This window comes from Hipposideros armiger, unplaced genomic scaffold (assembly GCF_001890085.2).
Source record: "Hipposideros armiger isolate ML-2016 unplaced genomic scaffold, ASM189008v1 scaffold_109, whole genome shotgun sequence".
Classification (NCBI taxonomy): Eukaryota; Metazoa; Chordata; class Mammalia; order Chiroptera; family Hipposideridae; genus Hipposideros; species Hipposideros armiger.
In genome coordinates this window covers 1,796,686-1,818,130 of record NW_017731459.1, presented here as the reverse complement: position 1 = coordinate 1,818,130, position 21,445 = coordinate 1,796,686, and the positions used below count along the sequence as shown (strand labels likewise).

General features: G+C 40.6%; 1 protein-coding gene across 16 annotated transcripts in view; it reads left to right on the top strand.

Annotated features, from left to right (window-relative positions):
• ARPP21 (cAMP regulated phosphoprotein 21) overlaps nucleotides 1–21,445 on the top strand; it is a 450,043-nt gene that overhangs the window by 396,624 nt on the left and 31,974 nt on the right. For all 16 annotated transcript variants that reach the window (XM_019647239.1, XM_019647235.1, XM_019647236.1 and 13 more), the window contains 2 exons: nucleotides 526–786; nucleotides 5,219–5,345. In XM_019647239.1, the coding sequence (XP_019502784.1) occupies nucleotides 526–786; nucleotides 5,219–5,345 (388 nt within the window). The remainder of the gene's footprint in view (nucleotides 1–525; nucleotides 787–5,218; nucleotides 5,346–21,445) is intronic.

Here is a 21,445-nt window from a genome sequence, read left to right as displayed (position 1 = left end):
TCCTTTTGGACACCAGTGAGCATTGCCCCTAAATCTCATGCCAGGCCAGTGAACAACACTGCCTAATATGGGACCCCCACCCAGCCCGTTGGTGGTGTCGGTCCTGACTCCACCTTTGCAGCAGTCATGGGTGATGATGCACACAAGTCCTTCTGCCTCTCCCAGAAGGCAGACCCTATGGTTACTGATGGAAGACCAGTTGACCTTTCGGGACAGAAAACCAAGCCCTCCTCATCTCAGCAACGTCCTGAAGAGCCCAGGCCCTTAGTGAAAAAAATAATAATTTGATTCCATTGAAAGAGGGAGATTTGGGTCAAATTGTTTGCCACCTCTGACCCTCGGGATGATGAAATCTGTTTCTCTTGTTATGTTCTCTTGTTCTGGATGGGGAATTCCTTTCTTTTGTTTTTTTCCAAAGTGTCCTCCCTGCCTCTCCCACAATGACAAGCATGTGGCCTGTGTCTGCCTCTGTGTGCCTCTCCCATTACTCTCGCTGATTTCCTCCTTGATTTCCGTGTCTTGCAGAGGGATGATGTGGCGACACAGTTCGGCCAGATGAACCTGAGCAGGCAGTCCTCAGGAGAGACTCCTGAGCCCCCACCTGGCCCTGTTTACCCGCCATCCCTCATGCCACAGCCAGCCCAACAGCCCAGCTATGTCATCGCCTCTACAAGCCAGCAGCTCCCCACCGGGGGGTTCTCAGGCTCTGGCCCTTCCATTTCCCAGCAAGTTCTCCAGGCCCCTCCCTCACCCCAGGGCTTCGTGCAACAGCCTCCACCTGCACAGGTAAGCATGCTTTTTCTCACACCTGTGGCCTGTAGCTGAGTTGTGGTACACTTTGACCTCTATATTTCCACGTAGAATAGTGTCAGGTCCGCCTGTCTTGCTCTTCTGGTCCATAGTGATATTCCACCCCCTGCAGGACCTGGTCTGTCCTATTCATCAGTTGTGCAAAAAGTAGGTGTCATGAAACTGACCCAACTGCCCGTGATACAGTGGAGGAACATCCCATTTTCCAGATTGCTGGTACAGGGGCCACATCAAAGCAGCCCCTCCCGGGTGATGTCCTGCTCACTGCATTGCCCAGGAAAGTGGAGAGCCTTGGAGAAGAGGACAGCCTGCTCCTGGGGGACTTTCCATGCTCTCTGGCTGCTGCTCTGGAAATTCATTCTTTCCCTTCTTATCGATTCCTAGCATTTTCTGGAGCTAAGTTGCTGCTCTAGGCAGGAGCGCCTCTATGACTATAAAGGAGGAAGCTAAGCCGACAGCCACTGTCCTTTGCTTTCCCTTGGGAGAAGCTGAGCTCACTCGTTCTCTCACAAGTAGCCATTAATCATATTTAATTGACTCGAGCATGTAAGACACCACAGATCACTGATTTTTACTGTCTTCCCAAAGACTGATTATGTGTTACTGTTCACCACCAAACATCTCTGGTGCTCTCCTGGGTATCCCTCGCAGAATATTGCAAGTGATTACTGTCAAGATGTAAAATGCACGGAGGCGTTCTCTGGTCCATTTTCAAGGCACACATATCCCAAGCAAATTCTATCCTAATTATGAAATATTGCATTGGATGAGCTGCTTAAAGTACAGTGTCACCTTCTTATCATTCGTTTCACTGCCTTAACATCTTGAGTAAATTATTTTCTTTTCAAGCCATGCGAAACCCTCCACCATTAAATAATTTTCACTCAGTTGTTCATTTTCTTTTGAGTGATTAATTAATAGTTCATCTTTAGCTGCCTTCTTGGTAATGTTTCTTCACTAGTAGTATTTAAGGAGATGTGAAAAATAATTGGAAGTTATAGGAGAAAGGTCTTCACTCATATATTAATTATTTTGCTAATGAATTAAATGTTTTAAGCTTAATTATTGGGAAAATTGTTTAGTTCTTTTAGCCTAAATAGCATCTAGCGTTCTTTTACCCATTTCTGCTGTCAAAGAGAAGAGTTGGCAGAATATTTCATTGAAGACTTTTTTCAAAAGTCCGTCTTTGAGGGCCGGCCGAGTGGCGCGATGGTTAAGAGCTGGCTTGGGATGCCAGAGGGCCCCGTTTCAGATCCCACATATGAGGGCCAGTGACACTGCCCTCTACAGCAAAGATGCTGAACAAGAGCTCAACCTGGAGCTGGGCTGCCATGAGTCGCTGGCAATGGTGTGGGCTGCAGCCCCTGTGGCAGTGGGTTGCCACGGGCTACCATGTGTAGCCAGCAGCCAGCATGAGTGGCCAGAAGCCACTGAGAGCTGCCATCCAGAAGCTGGCAACTAATCTGTCTTGCCCGGGGAGAGCGCAATGATGGTGCCAACTTGGACCAGTGAAGCAACATCCTCCACAACTAGATTGAAGAACAAAATGACAGCAACTTGCCTGTTCCCCTTCTCCCAATTCCCCAATTAAAAAAAAAAAAAGTCCGTCTTTGATGAAGGAATGTCAGTATTAATGGACTGCAGGAACAAAGACCACTCAGAAGCCCTGGTATGTCTGCAACAGAAATGCTTTCATTCCCTCTTCAATAGATTTAAAAATAGAAAGAGAGAGGGTTGGGGAAAGACAAAAACATATGTTTACAATTCATGATCAGTTTAGACATCCATGAATTTCTTTTTAAAAGAACCACACATTAAAGTATAAGATATAACCCATAGTGATTTTCAATTTAGTAAACGTTTTAAAACTTGATTACTCAGCTGTGGAACAATGAAAAGAACTTGTGACAGTCCGTGGGCACACACGGAAATATGTTAAACGTATGCAGAAAATGAACTATTTAATGCCCTTGGAAGTCAAGTTTGTCTAATTTGTCGTGTGTGCTTTCTGAATGCTCACTGAACGGTGAAGCAAGAAACACATGGACAAGGCAAGGAGGGATGTGAAGACAGGAAGTGAAAGAAGTGCTTTTTTTTTTAATAGATTTTTTTTCTCCCATTTCTTTCATTTCTTTATTTCCTCTCCTAATCCACTCACTTTTTTGATTCTCTGCATTTTAACATAGTTATTTGAAAATATGTGTTTCCTCCCTTTTGGGCTATTCTCACTCATTTGTCCCTTTCCTCCCTCCCTTCCAAGCTTTCATATTGATCTTTTAGAGATTCCTCTTAGCTCAGCCCACCTTCCTTCCTCTATGAGGAGGATGAGGAAGAGCCCAATGGCGTTTCCTATTTGCATAATATGCTCAGAAGCTGCAATTCCTGAGGTCTGGCTGATAATCCACCCGGAGATGCTGGGCAGAAGTGACCAAACCTCAGTCACATTTTGTCAAGGTATTAAAGAAGGTAGAACTGGGAGAAAAACAAGATTAAAACAAACAAACAAAACAAACAAAAAGTACTAAAAATGAGTCTCTCTCTCTCTCTCTCTCTCTCTCTCTCTCTCTCTCTCTCTCTCTCTCTCTCTCTTAACTAGAAATTGTACTTTTATCCAAACCATTAGTGCTCATCAGGAAATTTTTCAATTGTTTGAACCTTGTCCCTCAGCCCTGAAGGTATTCTCATGTTTCCTGATGAATATACGAGGAGAGGCCAGGGTTGGATAACACATTTAAGAGCTTACACTGAATCAAGAAACAATCTCTCCTAAAGGAACAAAATGCTGTTCTTCCTAAAAGTCCTACAAGTGTAATTCAGATAAATAAATTAGATAGTACTTGTTTTTTACTGTTAGTACTGGGAAACATCTGCTATAGAATGATAGTAATCTTTAATAGCATCACAGTTTGCTGGCGCATCACTAAAACTTATTATTACTCCAGAATCATTTTGGATTTTATTGTTATAAATTGCCTTACAATGAAAGGGAGAAATAGTAAGATCAAATCACTATAAACAATGCATATAATAAATTAGTTAATTGCCAGATACCAACCTGTGTTTGTTTCAGACTCATTCAGCTTTTTACCCTTGAAGATCCATATTGTCAAATAGTCAGAATTGTAATTCATCATTATTCCATGGGTTGCAACAGATCCACACAGGCCACGTTATCTGACTTGTTCCTGTTTATCCTAAGGCAGAAAACAGGCTACGTATGTTTCAGTAGGGAGATTGAAATAGAAGAGTGTTTTGTGTTTTTTTTGACATGAGCAAATCAGAAAATCAAATCGCCATAAAAATCACAGCTCTCACACAGGTGGCTCGTAGTTTTATTCTATGAATGCAATACTTGTAGGCTGTGTACTGGTGTGCCTGTTTACACTTTAAAGAAGATGATAGGAGAAAAGTCAGAGGTTAGCGATGAAGAATGATGAAGATTAGTGAGAGAATAGCCTTAATATAAGTGAGCTGAAGCAGGCAGGGAAGTCTCTCCAGATCAGGAGACATTTGATTTGAATCTTACCAGAAGTAATTAGAATATTTACAGCCATTCTCAGTCATCACACAGGAACAGGAAGTGACACAGACAATATTTTAAAGTATTTCCCTTTTTAGATTGAACATAAATATCTTGGATACTGCCTGTGTGCCAGTCGTTCTGCTTTGATAGACTTTACCATAAATTTCATAATTTTATTCTTTGCTTCTTTTAGGCAACAGATCAGCAGTTTTCATGTCTCACTTGTGTTTCCACTAGAAAAACTATTCAAGTTAGATACAATATTTAAAGCTACCATACTTATTTTGTTGTTGCTGATGACTGTTTCATTCACTCGTTTCATTTCAAAAACACAAAATTCAGTGTTTTAAAACAACCACCATTGTATTGCTCATGACTAGGTCAGCAATTTGAACAGGACTGGGCAACGATGGGTCGTCTCTGCCCCATGTTGTATTGGCGGGGACTGCCTGACTGGGGCTAGAACATCCAAGATGGCCTCTCACATGCCTGGAACGTTACTTAGCCTGTAGACTGGGGCTCCTCTGTTCTCCACATGGCCTCTTTCTCCAGCCAGACTCCCTGGACTTCTTTTCCTGGCGGCTGAGCTCTCCTCCTGCAATAGCAGATTAGGCTTGCAAGTCTCAGAAGTCACCATTCCTGTCTGCCTCCTGGCAATGGTCAAAGCCAGTCACAGAGCCAGCTCAGATTCAAAGGCCTGGAGAATAGATTTCACCTCTTCATGGGAGGCATAGCATGCACACACACATAGGCCTGGAGAAAGATTTTGGCGGATATGTTTGCAATCCACTGCAATCACATTAGGTGATAAGATGACAATATAAGTTTTTAAAAATTACTTAATGCAAGTTGTCACTCCCTGCTGTTTTTCCCTTTCTTCCGCAGATGCCCATATACTATTATCCATCGGGTCAGTACCCTACCTCAACCACGCAGCAGTACCGGCCCATGACCTCAGTTCAGTACAGCGCTCAGAGGGGTCAGCAGATGCCACAGACAGCACAGCACGCAGGTACTTGGAATCAGTCTCCCATTTTATACTCTAACCAAATTATCGTTGCATGTACATCTCTCAGCTGTCCTCTCTGGAGGAGTGTTCAAGCGTGACAATTTAAACCAGCTCGTTTCCCTTACCCAGGGAAGATCATGGAGCGTCTGATTAACTCTGTGTGGAAAGATAACCGGTAGAAGAAGGTGAAGCCCCCATCACTCCAGCATCCCAGCCATGCATGCTAAACATAGTCTCCGTGAATTATTTTCTGATCCTCTTAGTTTATTTGGAAGCAGAGAGCCAGCTATGCCCCTGTCTCCCTAGTTCCTACTTTTTTTCTTTTTCAACTGAAAGAGAATTATACCCCTGTCCCTAAGGCTCGGGGACCACATTAGGTTATTTCTAATACCCTCCTAAGAAGCCCTGTCTTTAGAAGAAGGCCTCTGACATTGCAGCCTGTGCCCCGGTGGAACTCTGACTCCATGGCTCACTTTCCCGAGGGCCACACGCCTCCGTCCCAGAGCTCGGCAGCCGCTGTGCAGTGGGAAGGGGGGCCGATGCACTGTACGAGAGTGAGTAGCAGGTCTCACAGTGAACCGGTCTCTTTCCCTACTGTGTCACACTCCTAATGGGATGCCGTTACCCAGAGAGCCACAGGAAACCAGCAGGGCTGAGGGACTGGTGCTAGGGCGAGGTTTCCGTCCTTCCTGCTGACCACCCTGCAGGGAGCGCTGTTAATTGGCATGCTGACGACCGCCAGACTGGGCGACCTTGCCTTCCTTCAGTAAGTAGGCCCTGGTCGGGCACGCTCTCCCACCGCTGCTCGTCAATGCTCTGTCATCGGTCATCTGATTTCTGCACTGAACCGATGTATGTGTATATAATATGTATGGATATAAGTGTGTCATGGATACAGAAGATGTACTAGTGGTATAAGCTACGACAAAAAGCACAACCTTTGCCACAGATGAATACCAATAACAGCCACCCTAAGAATGCTAATGCTGACACTGATAGCATTTTGTCCAGTTGGAAAAATAGTTACATTCCTCTGTATTGTGGATAGCTATGTGTTCTTTTCATTTCATGGCCTAAAGTCTGCGGGGGAAGAATTAGAGAAACGTTGGGGAGCCAACCAGACTTTGACTTGTATCAACCCTGTATTCTTTTGGGAAGGAATATAGTTTGACCTCTGAATTGACTTTACACCTTTACAGTAATAAGAACACAAAAGGGTTTCAAATTATTTGTTATTTTAACAGAAGCATTTGGTAATGTTTTCTCTGTTAGAAAATATTACTATCTCTATCATTTGGTGATCACTGTGCTATCAATTTAGATATATACTATAGTAATTAATGTGTTGTTTGCTTTTTGCACTCTTATTTTCTTTTGTTAATGTTTATCAAAGAATTAATTTATAGTCTTCTAGCTATTGGTCCAGAGGTGATAGCAACGTTTCCCTTTTGGCTTCCAATGCCTTTTAGAAGAAGAAAGATGCAGATATCTACTGATAATATATTTTTAAATTCAATTTCATGCCATTGTTTGACATATTTCTAAAGAGACATTTCAGTCTTGTGTTAGAGTCTAGTTTGTATTCAGGAATGTGGTTACAGACGTGCTGGAACCCACTAAACCTGTAAACTCTGGGTCTGTTTCGGGGGCTGAGCACATTGCATGAGTGTGTTAACTGGGCAGAAGGATTAGATTAGGAGCAAGCCTCAGGTTCCCTACTGTCTCCTGTCGACTAACTTCACTTATGAGTGTCAACACAAGGAAGCGTACATGTGACATTTTCTACTCTCTTAAAAATATCATGGGATAATTTAGGGGTGCAGAAACACCCCCTGTCCATCTCAGAGAGCACTAACAGGCCTCAACTACATTCCATGGAAGCCTGTGGCTTTGACTGGCCCCATGCTCCTGCCTCACCACGGAAATGCTACCCCCAAGAAGAGATAATGACACTGCAGTTAGAAGAATGCATTCTAAAGCAATGTCATGCTCAAAATAGAACCACGTGCTTCAGGTGTTAAGGAAGTGACTGGCCGCTAATGTGGTCTGTGGGGAGTGGGGAGATGAGAAAAGAGAAATGATACATGAACAGTATTTTCTCAAGCAGTAAACATCACTATGTACATGTGGACTGGGACTTTTGCGCTCCTAGTTTTTGGTGACCACTGGTGATATCAGGCCTAAAATCCAATGCAGTTTCCATGGCAGTATTGAATTTCCCGAATGTTTGGGAAGGCAGATGATGTCCCCTGACCTCCCTGAGAATCATCACCTCTGCTAATAAAATTCAGGTAACGCAGGTCATGCAACGTCTCTGTGACAATGCAATGAAGCTCCTGGTCTTACAGCTGGCAGGCATTTTGCCGGGTTTAGTGATACTAACTGGGACTTTTGAAAGGGACATGGTGAAATTATTTGTGGGAGCAACTGTTTGTCAATGGACTATCTCATAGAGGAGAGAACCTCTTTGGATAACTATAAAAGCCGTATAGCCTGGAGAGCCCTGAAAACAGGCCCTCTCTCAGATCACCTCTGGACCAGTGTTGACGTGGAACCACCCCACAGTGCTGCCTGGCCTCGTTCTGCCTCCTGTTTCCTGTAGTCTTGCATCCTGGACCTGACCCTCTCTCATCCTCTGCTGGTACTGACACCAGACTGTATCATAGTGAACTCAGCTATCACATGATTAAGCATTATAATGGGGCAAGATTATGTCAGCCATAGCCATCCAAAATTTTAATCCCAGTTTGCTTCTTGGCATTGTTCTTAATCTTTATTTAATTGCCATGGAAAAGTGTCTCTTTCTTCTCCATTCTTGGCAGCATTGAAGTCTCTGTGAATTACTGGATTTACTGGATCTTTCCTGGGTCTTAAAACTATACACAGTGGATTTTCAGAAAGTGAGTTGGATATTCTACAATTGATTAAATAGGACACTTGAGTTACACTGAGGCCCAGTAAAGGCCATAGCCTTTGATTTTGTGCTCTTGATCCTACCGATGGGTGATGAAGGTGCTGAGCAGGTGGCAGACGAAGCTTGTGCTGGTGGAGATTAGAAATAAAGGCCATTCATGTTAAGAAAGTTTGGAGAAATTCAATAGTAGATTTGCACAGTGGTATTTGAGTTTTGTAGCTACCTATATGAGGAAAATAAAAACCTTTAATATAGAAATGTCTCTAATGAAAAAAAATTGTTTACTGTCAATTTAACATTATTGGGTTCCCCCAACATTGGTGCAATTTTCTTTATAAAGCAATTGTTGATAACCCAAGACTACATAGAAAGGCAGTTAACAGGTTACAGCCGAAAAACTATGGTTTTCAAATTATTCTTGCTTTGAGAGACTTGAAAGTGAGAGAGTCTTACTTGAGAACAGATTTTTCTCAGTGGGCAGATATTGATACGAAGTGTGGATGAACAAACCATTCAGTCCTTAACGTTTAGGTTTATTTTAATAGTCAATTATCACATCACTTTTAGTTAATACCTATGTCACTATGGCTTTCCTCTTGATTACTACATCTTTAAGACCACAAAAATGTTAGCGATAATTATATCCACCATGAGTTCAAGGTCTCTTATGGACTAGTTGCTGTTAAGCATTTACAAACATTGCATTGTTTAATCCCCACCACAAATTTATAAGGAAAATACTAACTAGTAGGACTCCTGTTTTACAGGCAGGAAAACGGTTACTCAGAGAGGTGAAATAAGTTACTTTGGGTCCCAAGGGTGATCCAGTTGGGAGGAGCGGCCAGGTTTCATGTTTTTAAGCCTGAGTGTTAATTAACCATTTTATGGTAACGACATAAACACAGTGACTGGTTTTGCCTTTATTGGCTGGCATGGATAATCACATAGAAACTAGCATTTTGGAACTAAACCAATGTGCCCATGTTACAGAGGCAGATAACATTTAATAAATTTATTCAACTACATAAGTTGGCTTAATAGCAAAACACATCTGGAACCCTGGATTTTGCTTCCTGACCCACCATGGGCTTCCATGTTACTTTGCTGAGCGGGTCATCGATAAATGGCATGGAGCAGCTGAGATATGTACACACAGGTTACATAATGGAAAGGGATTAAAAAAAGAATTCCTGTTAGATGGCGTCTCCAACTCCAAATTCCCTTTTCAGTTTGACTTAAAAAGGAGTAGATGGCTCTTCATTCTTGGCTCTCCAAAATCTTGGACATGTCCTAAATTCAACGAAAATGAATTGGGAGGTACCCCCTCTGCTTGCATTTTTTGCATTTTTTGGAAGAAATTGTGTAAATTTGGTGCTTTTTTTTTTTAATGTTTGATAGCATTTTCCAGTGAAACCATCGGGGCCTGGAGATTTTCAGAAGCATTATTTTTTACTTTTTAAAGATAATTTCCAGAGCTTTTAAATTATGAATTCTATTCATTATAGTTATAGGAATATTCAGATTGTGTATTTCCATTATTAATCCTTGACTGATTCTATATTAGTCAGAGAACATACCCTGCATGGTTTCAATTCTTACAAAGTTGTTGAGGTTGGTTTTATGGCCCAGGACATTTGTCTGTCTTGGTGAATGTTCCACAAGCTCTTGAAAAAACTGGGTATTGTGTTATTGTTGGATGGAATGCGTCTACACATCAGTGAAATCCTGATAGTTTATTTTGTTGTTCAGATCGTCTATATTTTTGCTGATATCCTATTTACTAGTTTTATCAGTTGCTAAGAGGTGGGTATTTATGACTACAATTATAAGACTTCCTAAAGTCCTGAAATGAATCTCAAGGCAAAGGTTGCCCCCAGTACCCCCAAAAAACCCAAGATGGAGGAGAGACTTTGAAGTTTTACAAAGCATGTCATTATTTGGTTCCCTTCCTAAGTAAATAAGAAATGTTGTATTCCCTAAGAGAAGCTGGACACACTCCATAGAAATAGTCTAGAAGCTAAAGGCCCTCTGACCATATATAGCATATATATATATAGATATATATAGCTGTTCCTATAAGCGGCTGCCTGTATCTCTCCCTGCCAGACTTTCAATGCTGTTGCTTAATGCCAGTAATATTACTTTAGGTTTAGGTAGAAAAGTAAGGCAGACAACTGTTTAGCCAGACAGTCCAACGGTTCTGTTTCCCTAATAGACCAGAAGATTCCATATTCTTGAATGTCATGAAAATAGGACAATAGGGAGATAAAATGGCTGCAGAGCAGAGCAGGAGAGGGGGGAATCACAAAACTGGAGTGAACCTTCAATTAGATTAACTTAATAACTGCAATAAATCATTTGGTGTGGATTCTGAAAACTGTGGCGATGCCTCTCACCTCTGCTTTTTAAAAATCCCTTTCTCACCCCCCTCTGCTACTCCCAGTTATCTGCTGAATGATTCCTTTTGGGTAAAAACCAGTTCCTTAGAGCATGTTTTTCATGAACATGTTTTACTTTTCAAATTATCGTTCAGAAGGAAAACCATGGAAAGGAAATCTTAAAAAATGCATCCTATTGCAAAATCTCACGCAGCTTTTGTGAGGCTTCTTTAAACGTTTTACTTGACTTTTACTCTCTGGTCTCTATGTTGAGTGAATGATGTTCCAACCTGCCTTGCAACAGTAGAGTTGGAATCTCTTGCAAGAAACAATGATGGAGGTCTTTACAAGTTTTTGGGCTTCTCTCCTCCGTCTTTTCCCTTATATATAATGGAGACCTCACTTGGGCTTTCTCTTACACTCTGCTCAACAGCCATCATGAGAGATGAATCGTACAAATAGAAATGGAGTTTAACACTCAGTTTTGCTAAATGAGGAAATTGAAGAAGGTCAGCCTCCTGCCTCATGCGGCGTCTCTCTTGTCACAGCCAGAATGGGGACGTCTACTACTTCAGTATTTACAGGTATAGCAACAGAGGCAGATTTCAGAAACTCAGCTGGCTTACGCAGGCTGACAAAGTCTAACTTGGGAGATTTTGCCCTTGATGATGTGATCTCAGCCCCATCTAACACTGCGGGGCTATAAGGAGAGCACACAAACAGTAGTGTGAATAACACCCAGAAAACTTGGAGATAAGTTATTACCCCTCCGCAGTCATGAGAGAGAAATCAGAGTTTCCTGACCCCTCAGAGTATCACCGTCCTCTGCCATGATAGAGAAGATGGAACTAAGACTTACAATAGGCCTCCAGTTAATCACAGAGAAGAATGATGGCTGCAGATAAAGAAGGTTGCAATTCATTTAAAATATTGTAATTAAAAGGCATACAGAAGAATAGGAAGAGGAAACCAGGTCAGGGAACGTAGCTCCTGTTTGTTTTATTTTGCTAACTGGTAATGGTCTGACAGCATAATCCAGGAATCCATCTGAGACCCTCTGACGTTCGAAATATAGATTACATTGATTCAAACCTCCATTCTACATATGCAGAAAGCCATTTGTGTGTAGGGAGTTCTTCAGTGAGCAATTATCAAGTTGGAGGGGGTCCGCATGGCAGAAAGGCAAACTCTATATAATAAGCCATTAGATTTTTTTATTCCTCTCTGGAACAAAAATCCAAACTACCTCTTATCTCATTAGGTAGAGCAATTCAACTCCCTCTAGCCCTTTCTACACACAAATCAACTCTAGACCTCTGACGATTCCTAACAAGAGCTTGTAAATGCCATGCCTGCCCCTTCACATGGTATGGGTGTTCGGGGGAGGGTTACTGTGGCCAGTGCTCCTCAAGCTTTAAAGTATGTAAATCCACCCAGGATCTTGTTCAAATGCATCTTTTAATGCAGTCATTCTGGAGTGAATCCTGAGATCCTGCCTTTCTAGCATGCTCACAGGTGATGTGGAGGCTACTGGTCTACCATCTTGAGAGCAATGTAACAGCTAGCACGTGTTTAACCATGACTGGCCTGTCTATAAGCCATTGCAAAAGGAAAAGAAGTGCCCAAATGTATTCTTTTATTTAACATTGTTTTATCATTAGGCACAAATATAACACTTCATAATTGTTATACATGATCTTATGAATTATAGCTAGTAAGTATTTAGAATTAACTCATTAATGTTTATAAATCCAAATTTCGAGTTAGAAAATAAGTATAGCATGAGTCTACTCCATAACAAGTGCTCATAGCATTGAGAGAATGAATAATACGTGTACCTAGTTTCATATTAGCTTGTACAGGGAGGGGGGGGAGGAATGTGTGAAGTTTTAAAAGGCTAAATGAAATGGAAACCTCTCAGCCATTCAATTCAAATATTATTCAGAGCAAAACTATAGGTAAATGTTATGAAATGAAATAGAAAGACAGACTAACGAACCAATCCAGATCAACACATGAATATACACATTTTTTTAAAGTTCAAACACCCAAGGAACTTTGGGCCCCTTTCAGGGGTACAGTATATTTAGATTTTTGTATGCCTATCAATTTTAGAATCTCAATAAATTTAAAGCAATAATGCTCCCATCAGAACTCATTTCAAGGGATGAGTTTTGAAAGTGTTCAGATGGCAGGGAATAATCAGGCCCTGGAAATCTCCTCGTATCACCCTTTGTTCACAACAGCCATTTCCTTCATCATTTTCATTTCCTTCTGAATGTGTAGTAATGGAATGGACTTGGTGGCATCTCTGGCAGGAAGGTATAATTATCTGTGACACTCATGTATTTGTAATAGACTAAAGCCACAGCTCCTTTCTTAATACGTCTGCATAGAATTTCAATAAATAAGAACATGTTTAGCTTTTTTTTTTCTTTAATCTTTCAGGAATAATATTTCTGTTGTAATAAGCATGTTGTTTATAGTAGCAGCTTCGGGTAAAAACGAAGATGATTGTCTCTTTAATGTTCTGAAACACATTTGGGATGGGACGAAATGTACCTTAATGGAGTCTATAAATTTGTTTAACCAGAGCAATTGAGTCAAGTTGACAGTGAATTCTGTATTTTTAGCTTGAACCATTAAGCAGTCAGTGTCAGTGTAATTGAGAGGGGTTTTATCTTAAGAAACCTTTTCTTTCTTTGTTCTTATGATATTCCTCACCTTGACTCCCCCACCCCCCTTCAGGTGGGCTAGAGATGGGGAGAAGGAAACCAGAGCTAAAAAAAGAGTTTGGAATACCAGTGTAACCAATAAGATCTATTAACTTATAGTGGAGTTTTCTCTTTTTATCTTAAGTTGCCTTCCCAAACTCGATGATTTTAAAAAAGACTTATTTGTCTAATTATTCTACATATAATTTCCCTATATTTTAATATTCAAAACCATATATATATGTGTGTGTGTGCGTGTGTGTGTGTGTGTGTGTATACATATAATTTAATTTGAGAAAAATGTATTATCAATAATCACTCAGAAGCAAGGTCAAAGTTGTTACACTTGACGGCTCTGTGGAAGTGATTTATACATTGGTTGTCTGCATTATTATGTTACTTAAAGCAGAGGGGGTGAATTAGCTAAGAGGTACATGAGGATTTAATTGTCTCATTTCTGTTAACATCCGTGGAAGTCACATGGATAAGTCCTTGCGGAACACGCTGTTCTGAAAATATTAGTCTAGAAAAGGTTTCTATGGCAATGTTCATGTGTTTCTTTCATTAATTGGCCTAATTATTCCATTTACAGAAATGGGAATGAGACGTATTAAGCTGAGATGATGAGAAAGGTTAACATTATTGGGAGCAATAATAGGAATCATGCTATTTTTAGGCCTGAAAAATCTTACAAGGTCCCACAACGGCATAGCCGGCAAGATTCCTACTGTCCCCTAAGAAATTATCATGAAAGGGATTTATTTAACACATTTATAAGAATTGCTATTGCGCTCTGCTTTTGATGTATCCTTTGGTGTTTACATATCCATTTGTTATGCAGTTAAGCACTACAGGTTTGGGTAGCATTCCTGCTTTTCTGTAAAGATAGGAAGTAAGACAGGTGGTAGCACTCTTTTTGCAATATGCAAGGAAGTGGAAAACACATTTAAAAAATAAAGAAGGAGTTTGATAAGTGATGATAAGGAAAGAAAGGTGGCAAGATAAGCATACAAACTCTGTTTTGTCAAAACTCTGGCATTCCTAGGCAGTTTTCCTAAGAGAGCCTGAATGCTTTAGAAAAATCTAAAGAACCCAAAACTACTTATTCCAAGCTGTGAGGTTTACCTAGCGATTTAACTGAACTAAATTAAGAAAGATTAAGATTGTTTTTTGTTTTCTCCCTTTTTCTCCTTATTTTATTTCTTGTTCATTTATTTTCAATAATTTCTGCTGTCATTTGTTACCTACCTCTATGAATTACCCCATTTTTCAGTCCCATCTTATCTTTTTTTTTTATTCCTTATTGTCTCCATTCCCACCTCATCCCCAATTCTGTTTTCTCATTTTATTTATTTTCTACCTTTAATTATTGACTCTACACATGTTCTTTTGTCCTCTATTTATTGCTTTTCACTTCCAACTCTGTGTGCTTTTCATATCATGTTTTAGTTGTCTGCATTTTCCCCTTTATTTCATCAACCTCATTTCTTTCCATTGTACACATTCCTCTCCATTATGAGACAGGACACTTCATTTTTCCAGAGACCTTCACAATCTAACATTCAAATGCTTGAGAAGAATGTGCTAGATTCCTTCCACCTTCTGGACATTGAACAGGAAGAGCACCACACTGCCTTATTCACCTTGCTATCCTGAGAGCCAGCATCAAGTTAGCCCTGAGGGTTTGTGACTTCACTTAGAGGTTTCAAAAGTGAAGAGCATCTTGAATAATGTTACGTTTATCTTGCTTCTGAAATTCAAAGATGCAGTGGTACCCACAGGAAAATTGTTAGGCTTTTGGATGGTATTTAAATTTGTCATTTCCAAGGGGATCATTGTTGCTTAAAAATTTCGGTGTTCCAACTTTAAATGGAAAACAATGTACAAATCACTGGATGTAAAGGATACTACCTCAGAAGTAAACAGCCCTGAAATGTGCTGCTCTTTATAATTCTTTCTTCTTCCCACTGTCTTCAGATGTGGCTGTGTCCCATAGATTCAGCCAAACCGATGATCATGGATTCACGGTACTCACTCTGTCCTAGCTTACCCCTTTCCCAGACCATTAACATAAGCACAAAATTGTAACCTCTCCCTCCAGCTCTGAAATGCCATAGGCCCTTCTGTCATAATGAGAGGTAAATGAAACTTGCAATTCTGGAGCCAAGCGACAATGACTATAGCCCAGGAAGGCTACAGGATTGTGTGTGCCGAGTAGAGTTAGTAAAATTATAAAAGACACACAGTGACTCACAAACCTTTTTTAGAGCTGATGGGCGTCTCGTGCTTACAAGTAAGGTTACTCATTGATTCAGTTGTTACAGCACGATTCCATGGCAGAAGCATTTTTACACATCTGTTCATTGGAAGAGCATGTTAGCAACGTGCAAAAAGCCTTCACATTTACACTCTTGTCCAAATCCCTGAAGCCTTGCCAGGCCCCCCTCCATGATTTCTTCCAGGTGCTATTCAGAGTTGTCACTTGATCTTCCTTGGCTGCAGTAAAAATTTTGATGTCCTTCCAGGACTCCCACCAGCCCTTAATTGCCTGATGACATCTTCTCCTTGATTCCCACACCATTTCCTTGAAGGCACCTAGAGACTCATTCAAATTGCATTTTTAAGGTTCTCCCAGATGCTCTTACTCTGTTTTTTGTTTGTTTTGTTTTTGTTTTTGTTTTTTCAGTAGGTCCAGCACCATTGCACTTCTTATGAGCCATTCTGGGTCATAACTATTTCAAGAATTAAAAAATAAATAAATAAATAAAAATTGTGGAATGAGAGCCCAGGGTAGAGCGAAAAATTCAGGCTGCTGCAATGGAGTACACACTTCAAGGTGTCGTAAGAATACATGGTAGCACCTTTCAAGTTGAGTTGCAAGTGGGTTTGTATTTTTTTCTCAAGCAAAGCAATTTATAAACAAATATCACTCTAATCACTTGTCTATATATGGGCAGCGTTATCCAGAGTGGGCGGTATTCTATGACATAGATCTGAAGGCATTTGGTGTTCTTTAGTGAACCTTGATGGAGACCTTGATTTCCCCAGTTGAGACCCACTAGATCTATCTGGTAGGAGAGGCTCAGCTTTTATCAGGAAGGTGAGTCAAAGAGAACAATCCAAGGACAAAAGATAAATCAGAGAGAAAAGCTCCTGCCCAGCTGAAAATTGTGGCAAGAATTAGGAGAAAGAGAAGATGGTTCTAATGGTAATTTTTATTGTTTTATTTCGACTATGTAACATTTTATAAATTGTGAAAGCAATCACAGTACTTATAGTAAGGGATTTAAAAAAAAAAGACACACAAACTTCATACTAACACTACAATGAATTTTTATTTTTGCCTCTTCTTTTTCTGCCTTTGAGCTTATTATAGACACATACCTGTACTGTAATTATAGATCATGCCATTTATTGGCATAACATCTTTTTTATTAAAACTCATTAACACGTGCATGTAAAACTGATGCTTCCAACATTTGTGTGATACACTTTTTTAAGAAGTAAAACTGTATTTGCAGATGATATCTGTATTTCCCTAAAAATTTCAAAACAATCTATGAAATGACTAGAAGCAATAAGTGAACTTAACAATGTTGCAGAATATGAGGATGATATACACGAATCAATTGTATTTTACATATACTGGCAGCCAACAAATGGAAAAGTTTAAAATTCAATTTGGAATAGTGTGTGACACAATTTTAATAGCAATTATTAATCACCCCACTCCCAACCTTGTAGGTCCAAGGAGGGCCTTTAACATGGTCTCAGTCTTAAGAACCACTCAGTTGAGCCCCAGACATCCCCAGTATCTTGGAGAGTAATAGTAATGACAACATGAAATATTTCTCAATGCAGTCCTTACGCTCTGCTTTCCTCTCTGATAAGAAAGCATATATTGTGGGGGAACTGAAGCTTTCCAATCTCTCATTTATCTATCTTCTTCAACTTCCATAATCAACAAAAATTTCATAATAAACTGTCATTACTGGCTTTGCTGCTTCTCTCCCCAAACGGGGACAACGCCACTGAAGTCTCAGGGTATTTTTCCACCCTCTGTCAATTGCTTTTGTCTTTTCAATTTCCTGTCAGTTAAAAACACCACAATTCAAGGAGCTCACACTCTTTTGAGTTGGAGTCTACCTCAAGTGCCTCTGGGAACACACCACAGGAAGGAGGCTTCCTTGGCAATAGGAATGTTGGAAATGGAAACATTTGCTCCCTACTTCTTTTCCTAGTGCCGCCTGCACTGCAGTTTGCCAGGACAGAAACTACACTTCAGACAAGCGTCACTGCTTTTGATCGGTTTAGCCATTGACTGCAAGACCCCACTACCAAATATTGGCTCTGTTTCCCCATTCATGAAACAGTTCAGCTATGAGATGGGCATTTTCTCATTATTGCCTGTAGCTGGTCCTTTCTAGAGATTTATAAAGAAATGGAAATTGGGTTTGAAGAAGGTGTGTGTGTGTGTGTGTGTGTGTGTGTGTGTGTGTGTGTGTGTGTGTGTGNTGTGTGTGTGTGTGTGTGTGTGTGTGTGTGTGTGTGTGAGAGAGAGAGAGAGAGAGAGAGAGAGAGAGAGAGAGAGAGAGAGAGAAAGAGAGAGAATGTGATTGTCCAGATGAACTGAATTTAAATGACTGGTAGCACTTATTTTTACATTTATTTTCAGTCTCTATTTGCATAAAAGGTAGTTTTTAAACTGTGGCAGGATATAATGTCACGTTGGATGACTTCTGTGAAAATTAATGTATTAATTTGGCGGAACTTATGACTCACTTATTTAGTACGCTTCTAAATAAGTCCTTATGAACTTGACAAATGTTCTCCCCATATTAAAATTGTCAAGACAAATCTAGACATGTGCATTTCTAGATAGGTGAATCTAGGAAGTCTAATTTCAGGGACTTCATTCAGCGCACCCGGGATCAGCTGATGGGATTTTAAGCCCTAAACTCTCACTATGCCCCAGGAAATCAATCAATAACCCATGTCAGTGGGATCCAAAGCTCAACCTCTTCCCAATCCACTTTATCCCTCTTATCTGTACTTTTTCCTTCTTCAGAACAATGGTAAAGAATATGCATATATAGTTGTAGACTTCTAAATTACTCTGCTCCTGAGCTTATCAGTTATTGAAGGGTATTTAGTGTACTGTAGGCTTTCTCTTCTTTTTCCCGGTAATTGAACCACCTGTTCAATTTGGACCTTTAGGGATTTATGAGTCTGCCAATAGATGAATCTCCTATTCAGGAACAAGTCTTTAACATAAGTAGGAAAGATAAGAGAATTAGTTTCTGCCGTGTGTGTGTGTGTGTGTGTGTGTGTGTGTTGTAAACAACTGAAATTTATTTTCTCACAGTTCTGGAGGCTAGAAGTCCGAGATCAAGTTGTTGGCAGGTTTGGTTTCCCCTGAGTCCTCTCTCCTTGGTTGACAGGCATCTGCCGTTTTATTAAAACAGCTAAAGAAATAAAGAAAGATATTCAGTGCAGAAAGCCAGTGTCCTTTGCTGAAGCATCCTTCTAATGTTGTCAACAAATCCTCACACTTTAGATTGTCTTTACTGCCAAGTAGAATGAGCCAGAACAGAAGCCGCAGTCCTTCCCATTTTGTTTCTTGCCATTTTCAGCCACTCTGATGTTGCAGAATTACATTATGCCTTTAGGAATGAGGTGGCATATACTAAACACATTGTGTCGGCATGTGCGTTTATAAAAGGAGAGTTAAAAACCTAAAAAGGACATGCCTGGAGTTCCCCAAGAGCTTTGAAAGACAGAGTAAAAAGACAATGAAAAGCTTGCTTTCTTTTTCTTTTTTATCATCTTTGTTGTTGGTTTGTGGTAACAGTAACTGACTCTAAATTACACGAATTGGGAATGCCAGCTCTCAGGAGCCAGGGAGCTCCCTTCCTGTTTCAATTCACACTGGGGGCCCTTGGGGTCTGTGGTATTGTCGCCAAGAAGTGCTCCTGGAATTCTGTACCTTTGCCTGGTGGTGACAGCCAGCCCTTGCAGAACGACAGCTGCCATCTTGCTCTTTTTTGCTGGTTGTGTTGGCTTGGGAGGATGTGAGCGTCTCCAGGGAAGCCAGAACCTCTGTGAAACCGCCACAGATGGCTTTAGTTTGGAAGCCAACAGGCATGGGCATAGAAGTAGGAAGGAGAAAAATCAATCAGCTGAGAGTTTGATGTCTCTGGGTCTTCAAGGCACTTGAGGTAAACCTCACTAATTTATTAGAACTATACTACCTACCTGGAAGAATGTGGAGGCATTGTGAAAGTAAATTGAAACTTTCAAAAACCCCATCATGGAACTGTGGACGTTATACTCTTCCTCCGGGAAGGTGGTGCTGTGATATAAATTAGCCATGGGGAAAATGCACGTTCATCATTCCTAAATCACTGTTTCTCAAAAGATGTTCCACCTGCATGAGAATGGGGGAGGGAACTTATAAAAATGCAGATAACTGGATTTTTCTGAATTGCTGAGAGTTGGGCATCACCTCTCCCCAAGGATTACTCTGTCTCTTTCTCCAGTCTCTTTAAAAAGCTTTTTTTTTTAAATGAACTGTAACTGACTGTAAAGCTCACACAGATCAGCTTTTCCAAAATGCATTCTTGAGCAATTAACATGCTATTAATAATTAAGAATCACTGGCCTAAAGATAATCTACTTTAAGGATTCTTCTGATTTTTATTTCCTTCCCTGTGTTTAAAAAAAAACAAAAAACCATGTGGGCAGGATATCATCAGGTTCAAATTGGGTACAAATTTCTTTTCACATTTTCAAAGGTGTCCATGTTGTCAGGAATACAATCTGAGACAGCAAATGTTTGTTTGCTGTAAAGATATGTTCAGAGATGATTACGATTAGAAGGCAGCTAAGTGGTTAGATGTAGGCAAGATACATGAAAAAAGTGACATCTGTCCAGCGTTTTTGACTCCTTATAAGGCAAAGCTACTTATAAACTACTATATGACCTCTGAGCCTTCCTGGGTCTTTCTTCATCATGCAGGAACATCGCTCACATAAAGACAGGGACTTTCTATTGGGGAACAGCCTTCCTGCACCCCCCTCCTTGTCCTCTCGATGCCTTGATGCCCCATGGAGTTGTCCCCCGGAGGCTGTCAGCAACGTTGGTCTCCTGCTCTGTTATTAAAAGGCATATTTTAATTTTCTCTGAGGGAAAAGGAATCTGAGTGGAATTAAGAACCAGTGTGATTCTTTATTATAAAATGATGGAAAGGGGACGCTACAATATCGTGGAGATACCTGGTCCACAAGACCTTGTCACGGAGATGCCAATAGGGAAGTGCAGTATGTGGAGAGTGGGAAGCTGGAAAGATTAGCACTACAGCCACCAACGATTTTAATGCCATGAGCAAAAAAGTTTGCTCAGGGTACATCATGAATCCTGCCTCTCCAGGTTTAATTTCCAAGTGAAAGTGTTGCAGCTACGCATTTAATTCAGCCGGTGTTTACTGAGCCCCTATGAGAACCAGGCAACAATTCGGTGACATCTGGTGACACAGACCTGGTGTCATCCCTCCTGGAAGTTACTGGCACCTCCAGTACAGGAATACACTCAAATCTACATTTAAATACAAGTAACAAAGAGCTTTCTCCAAAAACCGAGCACTCAACACTGAAGTCGAAAAGTTGACATAACTGCGTATACACGCGCATGCACGCGTGCACACACACACACACACACACACATCCTGACACAGGCACACACACATGTGTATGGACTGTATATTATTGTTCTTACACTGAATTTTTTCCCCAAAAGTCAGGTGTTATTTAAAAATAGCATTCTTCACACATTTATAAGCTAAAATTACAGCAATATTCCGTCATGGAAAAGATTCTTTTTTTGTGTTGGTAAGCAAGATAGGCCCTACCTTGAACTCTGTAAAAATTAGATTTGCGAGGCTGTTTGGGAAGTGCCGGTATTCTTCCTCAGGTTTTTTTGGTGTTTTTTTTTAAAGATTTTTATTTTATTGGGGAATTGGGGGGATGGGAACAGCGCTGGGGAATTGGGGGAAGGGGAACAGACAAGTTGCTGTCGTTTTTGTTCTTCAGTCTAGTTAT